This window comes from Molothrus ater, chromosome 1, assembly GCF_012460135.2.
Source record: "Molothrus ater isolate BHLD 08-10-18 breed brown headed cowbird chromosome 1, BPBGC_Mater_1.1, whole genome shotgun sequence".
Taxonomy (NCBI): Eukaryota; Metazoa; Chordata; class Aves; order Passeriformes; family Icteridae; genus Molothrus; species Molothrus ater.
In genome coordinates this window covers 5,540,027-5,553,930 of record NC_050478.2, presented here as the reverse complement: position 1 = coordinate 5,553,930, position 13,904 = coordinate 5,540,027, and the positions used below count along the sequence as shown (strand labels likewise).

The 13,904-nt window shown below is 43.0% G+C and overlaps 1 protein-coding gene across 1 annotated transcript; it reads right to left on the bottom strand.

Annotated features, from left to right (window-relative positions):
• Positions 1–3,166: 3,166 nt before the first annotated feature.
• On the bottom strand, positions 3,167–11,912 carry GORASP1 (golgi reassembly stacking protein 1). The gene is made up of 9 exons (XM_036400021.2): positions 11,778–11,912; positions 9,793–9,873; positions 8,580–8,783; positions 7,817–7,903; positions 7,350–7,480; positions 6,661–6,802; positions 6,007–6,151; positions 5,557–5,712; positions 3,167–5,277 (listed from the first exon to the last, which is right to left on the bottom strand). The coding sequence occupies exons 1-9, from the start codon at positions 11,838–11,840 to the stop codon at positions 4,994–4,996; spliced, it is 1,293 nt and encodes a 430-aa protein (XP_036255914.1). The 5' UTR covers positions 11,841–11,912; the 3' UTR covers positions 3,167–4,993.
• Between the last annotated feature and the right edge of the window lie 1,992 nt (positions 11,913–13,904).

Sequence of the window (13,904 nt, the reverse complement as noted above, 5' to 3'; positions counted from 1 at the left end):
TTCAAGTTGTTTTGTGTACTAGATAAATTGTGTGATTTTGGAGCTTGAATTTAACAAAGAGCTTCAAAGTGCTTTGAAGCCTCAAGTAATGCAATGACTGAAGAAATGGCAATGCCTTAGCAGAATCCTGTGAAGATAATCTTAAAATGTGGTTGAATGTAAGAATTTTTGAGGTGAGCAGACCTTCAGATGTGAGCTCTGAGTCCTGTTGAGGGGACAATGTCACATGGGCAGTGCTGCTTTTGTACCATGGAAGTATTTTGTGCTAACAAGTGACCTGTACCAGTTGCTGCTGAGCTGTCTGGGTGTGGAAAGGTTGTAAGAGGCACATGGGAAATACAGCTGGGTTTCCTGATGTTGAAAATGCCAGGACAGAATGCTCAGAGCTTTTGCTGAGGGAATTGTCAGCTGAGCTGCTCTCTCAGAGCACACAGTAATTCAGAGCCCAAATGTGCTCCCAGATTCCCAGCTCTGACTTACATGGTGTATAAAGTGAGAGAAGGGTTTTTTTGCTATTGTCTTTAAAATTCTGTTACCTTTTCTGGAGTTGTGCTGTCTGTAAGAGTCCTGAAGGCAGAAGGAGGAGAGTGTTAATATGAGAGTCACAGCCCCTGGGAACATTGTGAGCAGAGAGTTTAAGAATGCCAGAATCATAGAGAAGGCTGCAGATTTGCAGAAATGAATTAATTTCCAAGTTCATAATGGGAAGGAGTTGTAAATCTGGTGTTTAGTAGTGCAGCCTGTCTCCCAGAAAAGCATTTAAATTTTGTATGACAGGTAATTTTTTATTCTCTTTAGATGGGGTGGGGCTGAGAACAGGAGAGCTTGGCTCAGAACTTGTAGCTGAAGTGTAAGTATCATTTTAGGATGAGAGGAACTGCTTGAAGGATTTACCAGTAACTTTAAGAAACACTGAAAAAATATTCAAAATAAGCTCTAGGCAGAAAGGTGGTGAACTCCCCTTCCCTGAAAGTGTTCCAGGCCAGGTTGGATGGGGCTCAGAGCATCCTGTCCTAGTGGAAAGGTGTCCTGGCCATGGCAGGGGGTTGGAACTGGATGAGTTTATTACAGAATCATAAATGGTTTGGGTTGGAAGGGATCTTAGTGTAATTCCACCTCTTGGTCTTGGGATTTATTAGTTGGATCGTCCATGTATTCCCCAGGAGAGGGGCAGCCAGGGACTGGCAGGGCAGTTACTGGTGTAGAGACATTACACCAAGGTATGATTTTTCCTTTCACAGAGCTCCTGCTTGATGCAAAATGTATCCCTAGAAATTTATTGAACGTGACATTTAGAATCAATCATTAAGCACATGCTCTTACACTGTAGATGTGGTGCTGGCTCCTGAACAGAGCCAGGAAAAGTCACTTCCCAGCTGGATAACAGAGCTGTTGGGAGCACACACACTTAACAGGAAAGTGGTTGATTGAAAGAGCTCCCTGTAATAGAGTGGAGGTTTTTCTGTCCAGAGCTGTGCAAACACCATGCAGAGGAGATGTGCTGACTAGAGCCTGGGTGGGACATGTCTGATCTCTCTCTGAGGATATTGTGACACTATTCTAAATGTCTTTTTTGGGGGACTCTGAATGCTTAATTACATATTAATTACATATTACACATGTAATAATTACATATTGTTGCTTAGAAATGTAACTTTGAGCAAACAGTTGAAATTTTGCTACAGCAGAAGCAATGCCAGTTAGTGTTTGCTTAAGGCAAAAGCCAAGAAGGAAGTTGTGTGGGCAGTGCCCAAGAAATGGAACACAGTCTAATCAATGCAATGAGTAACCTGTAGCTGCTTTCTCTTAAGAGCCTGTTCTTGTGTTAGTGCTTGGAGGTGAAGATCCTTGCCCAGTTTTGGGGGAAGATGGAGAATGCATGTGTGAATGTGTGTGGTGTGATCTGTGCTCAGCATTGCACAGATCCATTTTCCTGCAGCATTTCTGACTTACAGCTCAGAGAAGTTCAGCCAAGTGTGGCTGAGCAGCCTCTGCACAGAGCCTAGAGCAGTCCAGCAGGAGCTTCAGTAGATTGTCAGGCCTGCTTTGAAAGTTTAAGAGGGAAAATTAAATCAACAGTGCCTGAATTTGATGTTACAATAGTTCTACCAGTAGGTGCTTAACTTAAAGACAATAAACACATCCACATTCACTCATTCAAGTTCAGCCAGAATTAGTTCAGCATCCATATTGCTGTTAATAATGAGATTTGCATGTTTATCTCTATTTCCTTATCATGATCTTGGGGGTTTACAATCATTCCTATACAGGGTTATGCTGTATGCAAAGTTCCCATGGATCAGGTCAGCCTCAGCTGGGGCAGGGCTGGGCCAGCTCTCTGTGGCCTTTGCTGAGCAGAGGTTTGAGCACGCAGGTGGGAGGAATGCTGGGGCTCAGAGGCTCCTCCTGGCTCAGCCCCATCAGCCATCCCTGGGTGCTGTGGCATTGGCAGCAGCAGGGCTCAGGGGAGATGGGCTTTGTCTAATCCTCACTCTAATGCTTGAGCTGCTGGGAGCCTCTGTGGATTTAATGTCTGCCAGGCCTGTGTCCTCAGGCTCAACTGGTAATTCTAGGGAGCAGCTCAGGTCTGGCAGCTCATCCTGTTGTGTCTGGCCATACAAACCACCCTGCTGCTGTAACATCTGAGGTGACCTCCTTCTCCTCCTGCCTTTGTTCTACCCTTCTCCTGATGCTGCCCAGATAATCCTTCTCTGTCTGCAGAAGAGCTGCTGCTGTCGGGTTTAGGGAGCTCTCAAAGTTTACAGAGTGGAAGAACGGTCACATCCAGCTCCTGCTTACCTGGAAACAGATCTCTGGGAGAGCAGCAGCCTGAGTGGCTGTTTGCTATTGGCTCTGAATCCAGCCACCCTCAGGTGCTTCTCCCATTCTTTTTAGGTTTTATTTCAAAACTAAAATTACAGTCACTTTTCTCACTTTGCACTCACAAACAGGAATACTCTTCACTTGCTGGGCTGCAGCTGGGAGGGAGTATCCAAGAGGAAAGAAATTTGATGAGGAGGTCCAACTCTTCACCTCATTTAGCATTTGAATGATCAGGTTTCAGGTTTGGAGAACACAACATTCTCTGGCTCAAGGTTTAACTACTTGGTTTTCCAAACCCCTTCCCAGAGCCAGTTAACATGACACGCAGAGGCTGGACACAGACTGAAGGAAGTTTAACCCATTTATTATGGTGACATTTGAAATCTAGCATGAGTTTTGACATTCCCTGCTCTTAGATTTCTAAAAGGTGTTTATGGTACAGAGTCACTTAAATAAATTACCATGTCATGGCCATTTTTGAGAAAGATTAAGGACTAGAAACAGTCCTAAATAAACAACATGAATAAAACACCACCTAGGTGTCTTCAGGCATCAGGCTCCAAGATCAAACAAACCTAGGAATAGTTTAAATTACATTTATTTTTAGTGTTTGGCTGTTCACCCTTGTAACAGCTGGGGGAACAAAATAGGAAATTTATTTTAGCAACATAGGAAATAAAACTGGCCCACAATTAACAGACCCTTTAGCAGACTAGAATCCACTGTCAATTCTACTGCCTTTAGTTAAAAGTCAATACATTCTTTAAAGCAACAGGTACTTTGACAATCCTGTTCAGAACTACTGTGCTTGCAGTATTTCAGACTAACAACAGATCAAGGACAGATTTTTTTGTCAGGGTGGACTCATCTGAAGCCCTCATGTGCTGTGACTTTGCCTGCACCCTTTGGCTGAAGCTGAGCTGTCACAAGCAAACCTGTGGGACCCTGAGTCCCCCCTGCAGCAGTACCAGTGTCACTTACTGACACTGCAGAAACAGAGCAAGAGCCAGGGCAGGGCAAAGGAAGTCAGGCAATATTGTGCTAATAAGTGTACTTTAGTTTATAGCCTAAACACACACCAGCCTTGTACCCCATTCTCTTCATTTACAAAGGGTTTTCACTGCACTAGCTCTATTATTGCCTATCAGCAGCTTTGAAAGTCCATGATAAATCACTGCCCTGAGGATTATAAAACCATCCCTGTCTTCCATTGTTTATGTCATGCTTGCCTTTACATTCAGAAGTGATTTGGAGGCAAATGCAAACAAAAAAAGGCTACAAAAACCAATTGCTGGTGCTGCACAACAGCCCTGTTTTAAACTTAAAATACTTTGTATAAAAATAGTAATGAGTAAATAGGAAAGCACAAAGGAAAGCTATTTCTTGGTCACTACAAGAGCCAACACATTCAATCTTCACCAAAAAGATTCATCACCCCTACTTTAAAATCATCTTCAATTTATTCCAAGTAACCTCCATTATTCCCTTGCCCCTCACTGTTTATTTAACTGCAAGGCCCCCACCTGGTCCACTCAAGAGCAGAAGTGAATGACAGGACCCACCACCATGGCTTTGTCCCATTTGAGGCTGCAGTTTCAAACCCCATTGTATTTCTTTCCTGCCCAGTAGGGATAAAGAAGGTACACAAAGGACTGTTGCGGAGAAGGGAATTAAACCAGGAAAAAGAAGTCTAGTAAGAGTACTAGAGCAGTAAGTAAAAGTATCTTAGTGTAAGAAATGCCTTGCAAATCACAAAAACAGTCTAACCAAGATGTACCATTAGAAAAGCTTTCTAACAATTCCAAACTATAAATATTTTTTTTAATGCCATCAAGCATACTGATAAAAATCATCACTAAGTGTCACTCTTCAGGCACAGTGCCTTTGTAAATACATTCAGGAGCACTTTTAGGCAAATGTGAATTCCTGAACTTGACATTCTGCCAGTGTCCAACTTGTTTCTGCATCAATTTCTCTATTGATTGGGTCATTTTGGACAGCATTCAAATTCTGAACATAGATCAATGCATTAAACAGTGATTGGAAAAGACAACAGGCTCTGTACTTCATGTGATTTCTAGTATTGTCTACACTAACAAAATAGAGTAACTGTAATTCTTTCAAGATCAGAAAAATATTCAGCAGTCTGTAAACAGCAGCAGGGTCCATTTCACTCAGGATCTCGTGCAGCTGCTTCTCCTTTCTGCTCACTTGCTGCTTCATGCTCTGGTGTCTCTGGAGCAGTGGGTAATGAGCTCTCCATGCTGTTCACAAGCATCTTGGGCTCCTGGTTATCAGCATCAGTTCCTAGTGTTGTTTTTGAAGAAATGTCATGAGGAAGATCAAGAGAAGGTAAAGATGGAATTGAAGGCAGGAGGTTTTCCAGGGTGGGCTGCTTGCCTGATCCTTCAGGATATGGGGTTAAACCTTCAGGGTCCAAAGCTGAGGTGTTTTCTGGGAAATTGAGAGAGTTGGTAAAAAACCAAAACATAGCAGGCTAACAGACAGTGCCTCAGCATTTTCACTTAAAGAAAGAGACCCACATGCTATAAGCTTAAGGAAAAGCACATTCAATTTTTCCATTTCTAAACCTGATTTCTGCTACTTTTTCCATCCCATTCTTGCTGATTTTTATTAAAATCTGCCTGTTTCCAAAACTGTGATGATGTTAAGTGAGCATGAGTTGGTGCCATTCCAGAAACAAGACCCAAAGGAAATCTTGACTGCACTTACCAAAATAAGCAGAGGCTTCACTCTTTGGCATTAATGTTTCAGAGCCTACAGAAGCCCCTGCTGCTGGCATGTTGAAGGGGGAAGATGAGGACAGGTTTGACACTTCTGTTAAGCTTGTGAACTCAGAAACGGAAATTCCAGACATATCTAGAAATCCTGAAGGAGAAAGCAAGTATTAGTTAGATGCAACACAAAATTCTAGATTCAAAAGGACATGTTCAATCCAGACTGAAGTCAGTGAAGTCTCCTTCTTACTAAAGGCAAATAAATTTAACTTACCTGGTACCCAAATTCTACAGCTTCGAAATACAAGGAAGTCAAAAAACCTCAAGGAAAACCACCACCAGTGCTCAGAGTTCTGGATTTAAATCTCTAGCTTGTTCAAGACCATATTAATTTATTTAGATGTGCTTTAAAGAATTGGTGAAAAAAGCACCCAAGAAAACATACCTGGATCCATAACTCTCTGGAGAGGGGGAGGAGGAGAAAGGGAGCTTTCTGGTGAGTAACCACTCATTTCCTGCTCTGTGGAATGATCCAAGTTCATAACTGCTTCAGAGCTGTCATTCTGAGAGGTAGGTGCCAACAGTGGAGTCTGGAGTAAGACAGCAAGAAGTAAAAACATTGTTTTATGTCAAAAGCTTCACTTGTAGCTAAACCTGCAATGAAAGCATCCTGCCTGTCTCCACATGCACCAGTGGAAGAGAGAAGCTGTGATGCTGAAACTGAAAGACAAACACCACTCAGGACATGTTCCAGCTCAGCCTTTTACAGCCAGTCTGTTCTCAGAACTTGCTTCCTGGAGGTGTATCTTTCTCCTAGTGAAGTAGGTGTTTTAACATGATCCCCATTGACTGGCACAGCTGTAGGATGCAAGACTTGAAAATAGGGAGAGAATATCTGGCAAGAATTTATAGCAGCTGCCACTAGTGATCTGGCACCTGCTCAGCAGCATCAGCTCTCCCCTTCCCTTCACCCAACTGCATTTCATTCAACAAAACTGAATGCTGTACTCAAACATTCTGTATTACCACTGTCCCAAATAGCAGAAATTTCTGAAACTCCAGAGAATGTGGCAGAGATTGGAATTTATTTTTTTCCTACCTCTGTGTAACCATTAGTGGATGGCAGAGGAGTTCCAGTTTCTGGTGAGGGTGAAGGTGATTTGCTTTCTGGCTTTTTCTTTGATGTTGTGGACTGTGTTGGAATTCTGTGCAAATAGCCATATCCAATACCACATCCTAAACTGTACAAGAGAAAAAAATCAAGACACAAAAAGGTGCTCTTAACAAAGCTAATATTTTAAATTTTGACTTTTTTAAACAAGAATAGTTTATGTCTTTTATCTATAGCAGGAAACACCTACCTGCAAGAATTTCCACTTAAGAGTACTCAAGGAATGCTCTGCAATCAACTTTGAGACATGCACAGCTTAGCTATCAGTGAACTATTTTATATCTTTACAAAATATTTAATCTGACCTGATGTGGGTTTTGTTCTTGCTTTAGCTGAATGTTTTGACTATGAGAAAGCAGATAATGAGTCTGCTAATGGGGAACTCAAAACAGGAGTTCTGCCATTTGATTCAGCTTGGGCAGGATTAGATCCTGAATGTGCCCAATTCCTAGCTCTAAGCTGTTTTTTTATTTTTAATGTAAAGGTTAACAGTTTTGGGTGACAAGTGCGAGGAAACAAGGCTTAACATGGAAACACCAATAAGTGGTAGCAGTAATACTCCTAACAGGATCTCATTTACAGCAAGTGTCAAACCTGTCATCAAGAGAGATCAGTACCTTCCTTCTCCACCCCAAGCTCCATTGGGAGTCACAACTACCTCTCGGATGGAATCTGCCTCAGTGTTGTAAACCATCAGCTTCAGAGGCTTCCCCTCGTGGGATTCGATCAGGGAAAAGAAATCCTCTGACTAGGAAAAAAAAAAGATAAAAAATAGTAGTAATAAACCCATATGTGCAAGTCAACATTTTACATAGTTATTTACTTAATGTGAGATATTAAACACCCAGAGATAGAAAAATCACCGATGTAGTTTGATCTTAAGTGGCATATTCTTTTTATTGTCAGACTAAAAAGAAAGATGATGTTTATGTTTTTGACAGAAGGTAAGATTGTTAAGGTAAACATTAACCTTCCAAAATCCCTCATTGCCACCCCCATGTGTTTGATGAGATTTATACAAAACAATAAACAGTTGGCAGGCACAAAGACAACCACTGCCTGCTGGAAGGAACGTGCACCCTACCTCCTGCAGAATCTGATCAGATCCAACAACGTAGTCAGTGTAAGGCTGGAGACCAGCCAGAGCCGCAGGAGACGAAGGCTCCACGTCCTGTGGAAGAGTGACACAAGTCATCTGCACCTCCAGCAGGGTTAACTAGCAAGGTCAAAAAGAACTAACTCCCAGAGCAAGGAGGGAAAGAACAATTTGTTAATGGGATAAAAAAGAAGTTCTCAGATAGTCTACATCTACCTGTGACATCCTGTAAAACATGCTGAGTAAGAACGATGTAGAACATGATGAGTAAGAAAATCTTACCCATTTAAAATTACATCCTCTGAGGATGCTGAGAAATTGCATTTACTTAAACAACCAGAAACATACATGTTCTTTCCTATTCAGTTCTACTCTTTCAGCTCTTCCTCTTTAATTTTAAAATAAATTTGTGGTGCTTTTTGTAACACTAAAATTACTTCAGTGAAGTTTAGCCAACACAGAGACACCAATCAGGCCAGAATCTTTTTACTTTTGCCACTGATTCTTCAACATAAAAAGGCAAAAACGCTCCCCACCTATACTGTTTGGTCTGCTTGGGATGGAGTTCTTTTTGTCACTGGGAGCCCTGACAGCCACCCACTCCTTGTCCCTATTCAAACAGCTCAGACAAACCTTCAGGACAGTGTTCCCTTCCTCTGTGTGGCTGCACCACTGTACATTACTGCTAAACACCACCCAGTAAAACAAGGTTACACAGGCAATAAGGAGCCAGCCAAGCACTGCTGCTCACCAGAACGTGCCAGACGTGCTCATTGGCTCCCTGGAAGCTGCAGAACCTCACGCTGGCCCCAAGGAGGCCTTGTCCTCCCCACATGTTACTGGGGATCACCTCCACCTCTCGGATTTTCATTGTTTTGATGTTGTACACCTCCAGCTTCACTGCTTTCTCAGCATTTGCCTTCAGCAGGTCTTTCAACATATTGTTCTCCTTGTTCTGTAAAGCAGATGCAGGATTAACATTATTTCCAGTTGCACCTGTAACATCTGTGGGAGAATTTGAATATAAAGAAGCAAAACTATCAAAGTTTAGACTCTGTGGTTCACAAACAATCCCAGCAATTTCCAGTTCAATTTTCTTTTACTAGAAGGCAGTCAGTACTGTCAACACACATCCCTTTACATAAGTACTTCCTGTTATTCCATTTCATCACTGGCATTCCTGTCCTTCACAACTGCTATTACATAATACCAGCAGTATCAGATGCCAGCTGTAGTCTAACAGTGAGCAGCAACATTTCACTTCATGTCTCTGAGCCCCATCCTCTTCAACAGCCCTTCAAAGTCACTGCACACTGACTGAGAAAAAACAGCTTCATTTCTGTCATGTTACAAGATGAAATGATCTTCCCCCAAAATCTGCTCTGATAATGATCACTTCCAAAAAAGACATCTCCTCTCATAAAACCAAGACAAACTTAATGAATTCAGCTTGAACGCGGTTATGGTGGAGCACACAAGGCACAGCCCTGACAAAACCCCAACCAAAACCCAAAAAAACCCCATCAAACCAAAACTCAACTCTTCTCTCATAACTCAACACACAGGAACTGTGTTCTTGGTCTCAGAAGTCTAAGTAGACACACTGATTCTTTTCCATGTTTTATCAAATGTTGAAACAAGTTTGTTTAAACAAATGTTGAGCTCTGACTATTGACTCACCAGTTCAGTATTCACCTTGTGGTAGAAAATATGTACAAATGAGCAATAACAAAAACATTGTGTTAACCTGCTAAGAAGTTAAGCTGAGTAAAGGCATAAGCAAAACCTTTCCTTCAAACTTGGGGCTAGCCAAAGAGACTTTGAATAACTGCAAGTTTTACTTTACTTTTAATGTCCAATGTGAAAAGCTTCTCTGCTTGTGACAGTTTTGGTTTTTACCTTTCATCATCACTACAGTGCCCACAGTTCATGTAGGGTGGAAAACAAAATCATCTGAGACTTACAAGCCTCGTGTGTCCTATGGCAATGATGAAATCAAAGAAAGGTTCCAGTCCTCCTTGTTGGGCTGGGGAGTTCTCCTGAACCTGCAGAACACAGATTTTATTGTTATTCCACACTGACCTCCAGTTACATAAGGGAAAGTTTTAATCTTTACACTTGATTCAATATTTACTTTTGAGCTGAGCCAGAGATAAGGCACCAAATGAGCACCCTCAAGCAGCAGCCCATAATTAGGCTCTTACTTTTATATAACTATGAACAGATACCCAAATCAAGCTGTAAAAAGTAGGTTTTGAATCCCATATAAGACATAAATATTGTAATTCAGAATTCACAACCTGGAATTATTAAATACTGAATACTTTGCAGAAAGGTTTGGTTTTCAGCGTGCTGCTGCAGGATTTCCTCCTGTGGTTCTAACAACCTGAGCACTGTGAGAGTCCCCACTTGCATCAGAGCCATTTTTCCATGAACACAAGTGACAGCTGGGTTCCCACATTTCCAGCCCACTGGAACAGGAATATTTACACAAGCACACACCTGCCCACAAGTTCTGGTCAAGAAAACTGCCACCACTTACAAAAGATTAAGAGTTGGGACATCTCAGTTTCATTAGAACCAAAGCTGTCATAGAAGAGATGCCATCACTAGAGGGAACACTCATAAAACACATTCATACCAGGAAAAACCCTTCCAAAAGTCTGCAATTATATTAAATCCACCCACCTCAAGGTGCACTGACAAAGCAAGATGGTGTTAAGGAATCGCTGCAAACCTACTGACAGTTTGCTCTGGACTTTATTTTTTGTTACCTCTTTTGTTACCTTTTTGTTAAGCAGCCCTTAACCTGAGATGTGTTTGACTCCTGAGAGCCACCTCACAATTTAAGCACAAAATTAAAAGCCAGGCATCACCTAAACTGGGAAGTTCATTGCTAGGAAAGTTACATCTTATATTTGGTCTGGTGTTACCAAAATGCTATATATATGTATTTACTTTTTTTTAATAGATAAAGTTGTATTGGTATTGGAGCTTTTGCTGGCAGAATTGTCTATAAAAGTTATAAAAACAAATTTAATAGCATAGTTATTTCAGTTAAAGTTTCTAAAGCAAAAATAAGAATAAAAAATCATGCTTTATTTTTAAACAGAAAACACTGAGCACTGTAACCACAGCTGAAGTCGAAGTATTAACTTTTATCACAGCCCTGAACAGCATCAAAAGCAAGCAGGCAGCTTTATACTGATGCTGAGAAACACAGAATGCACATGAAGTGGAAACAGCACGTGGCAGCAACACTCCCATTCTTATTCCAGGAAGGGAAAATACCCACTAAAAGAGACGATAACTCAAGCAAACAGCGGTTATCTGCCCATCCTTAAACTTCCAGATATGCATTTACACCTCTGTACGGGCACACAATCTGCTAAAGAGAGGAGTTACAACAAACTTGCATCCGGGAGAGGCAGCCACGGGGGAAACACCGCTGCAGGGGGAATTAACCCCCTAACGTGATATTGTGGGGATCCACAGAGAAGGGAACAGGAAAGGAGGGAAGAAGGGGAATAGGGAGAGAGAGGAACAGGGAGAGAAGGAGAAGAGCAGAGAGACAGAGACCAGGGAGAGATAGAGGGGAGCCAGGAGAAAAAGAGGGGAACAGGCAGGGAAGAAGCGCTGCTCTGCTCTCGAACTATTTCAGGTTCCCCGAGGGGAGCCCCACAGGCTCCCCCGGGCTGCTCGGCACCCAAGTCCCGCCAGGTCGCGGCCCCGAGCTCGCTGCAGCCCCCGCAGGTACCGGGAGCGGCGCGGCCGCCCCGCCCCGCCCCTGCCGCCGTGGCAGCTCCGGGACGGAGCCAACAGCCGGGAGCCGGGGCGGCCCGGCCAGCACGGGCGGGGACCGGCGGCGCGACCCCGCCGGAGCCGCCCCAGCGCCCGCCGCCCCTCGCGGCCCTCCCAACCTCCCTCCGTCTCCCCGCGGCCGCCTCACCCCGTGCACGTGGAATCCCTCGGCGCCGCCGCCGGGGCCCTCGGAGCTGGAGCCCAGCCCCATGGCGGCCGCCCCGGCAGCGCTCCGCCGGACCCGAGCGGAGCCGGCCCTCAGGCGGCCGCGGCCCCCGGCAGCGCCCTCACGCCGCCCCCGCAGGCCCGAGGAGCAGAGCGCCGAACACAGCGCCGGGACACGGCGGAGCGATGCGGGAACGCGGCTCGACTCCGCGCCCTGGCGCGTGACCGGCAGGGAACGCCCCCTAGCGACGGGAGCGGGGCGGGAGAAGCGAGGCGTTGCTGCGGGGGGTGGAGAAGGGGCGTGGCTAAGGATGGAGGAGGGCCTATGATGGGGCGGGGCCAGGCCTGAGGGGCGAGGCCAGCGCTGGAGTCCCAGAATCACAAAATCGCTGAATTATGGAATATTTTAGTTTGGGAAAAATCTCTGAAGTCACTGAATCCAACCTATCAACGAACACCACCGTGGGGACAGCCCATGGCACTTCAATGTCCCCTCAAGCATCTCCAGGCACGGTGGCTCCACCACCTCCCTGGGCAGCCCCTTCCCAATGTCTCATCAACCCTCTCTGTGAGGAAATTCCTCCTGTGAAAAATGCGTATTTTATGATTGGCTTTTTGCAAATATTAAAATTAATATTATATGTGTTGTGTTAGAAAGTAATGCTGTATTAATTCTCTTATGTAAGTGTGTTAAATATAGTTTTAAGTTATTTAAAAAAAGTTAAAATAGAAACTTATGCTATGCAGGATACTTTTTTTAAAGAAAGGACTTGCACTGAGATAGCAGCCACAGGACACCTGAATCTTTCAGAGAAAGAGAATTTATTGCCCTCTTACCAGAAGAAAGGAACTTCTTCCCACCTCAAAGGCGCTGTTAGGATTCAGAGGAAGAAGCTGACACTGACCAGACAGAATCCTGTGTTTGAATGGAATTTATGCATCGTGTATGAGGTGTATGAATATGCAACAGGCTGTTGCTTTTAAGGGTTAATTCTTTGTTAACATGGGTCCTTTTTCGGGCTTGTGCTGCCCAGAAAAGGTACCCAGACATCTGAAACTCTTTGTTTTTATTGTCTCATATTGTCCTAATTCAAATTATTATTAGTCTAATTGTATTACTATTTTTATAACCATTTTATTACTATTAAACTTTTAAAATTGTAAAAAAATAAGTGATTGGCATTTTTCACACTCCTGATGTCCAACCTAAACCTCCCCTGGCACAGCTTAAAACTGTGAAAAAATCCCCAAACTCGCCCACTACTGTTCTCATTCTAACAGCCTTTAAAAATCATCCCCATTAGTATAATCCAAAAAGATGTTATTGCTAATTTTTAACCAATATTGTGTTTCTGTTCCTCTCTGTTGGCAGAGAATTGTGCCCAAGAATAGTGTTTCCACCAGCTGAGACAAATTTTAGCATTAATTGATACTATTAAATCAATAGTCCAATGTTGCTGTTTTACAAGTGGTAGTCTGTGGTATTTTTAAGTGGGTAGGTATTTCTATTTAAGAGGGTTTTTTCTATTTAAGAGGTATTTGCACCTCCCTGACATTTCATGTCTACCCCACTCTGTTCTACTTCGGATGGATCCTTCTGATTCTGCCTTTAACTCATGAATAGAAAAGTTCTGAAAATTTTCAAAGTAGCAGAACTAATTGGAAGTGTTGTTATATTAATCTCCTTAAAATGTTTCTTATATTTCCTGCATGAACATTTTCATTTCAGTATAAAAGTACTGATTTCATTAAAACTCCTTGGTAGTACTGCTGTCACTTCCAAGATTTCATTTTTCAAAGGATCTATCCACATAATCTCTGTGGTTCAAGTGTGATGCACAAAAACAGGAAAAAAAAGAAAAAAAAAAAAAAAAGCTGCTTTTTCCATTCTGTGCCTTTGCTTCCAAGTGAAATTCTTACATTCCCTATCACTTCAGGAGCTATTTATGCTTGAAAATCCACACACTTTGGTTCATATTTATCCAAAGAAAGCACAGGATATTCTCAGGAGCCTTTTTAAGTAACTTTTCCCTGGAGTTGTCTCTAGGCTGTGACTGCAGATCTGTGCATCACATTCATTGAGCAGATGGGAAATAAAAGTATTCAGAAG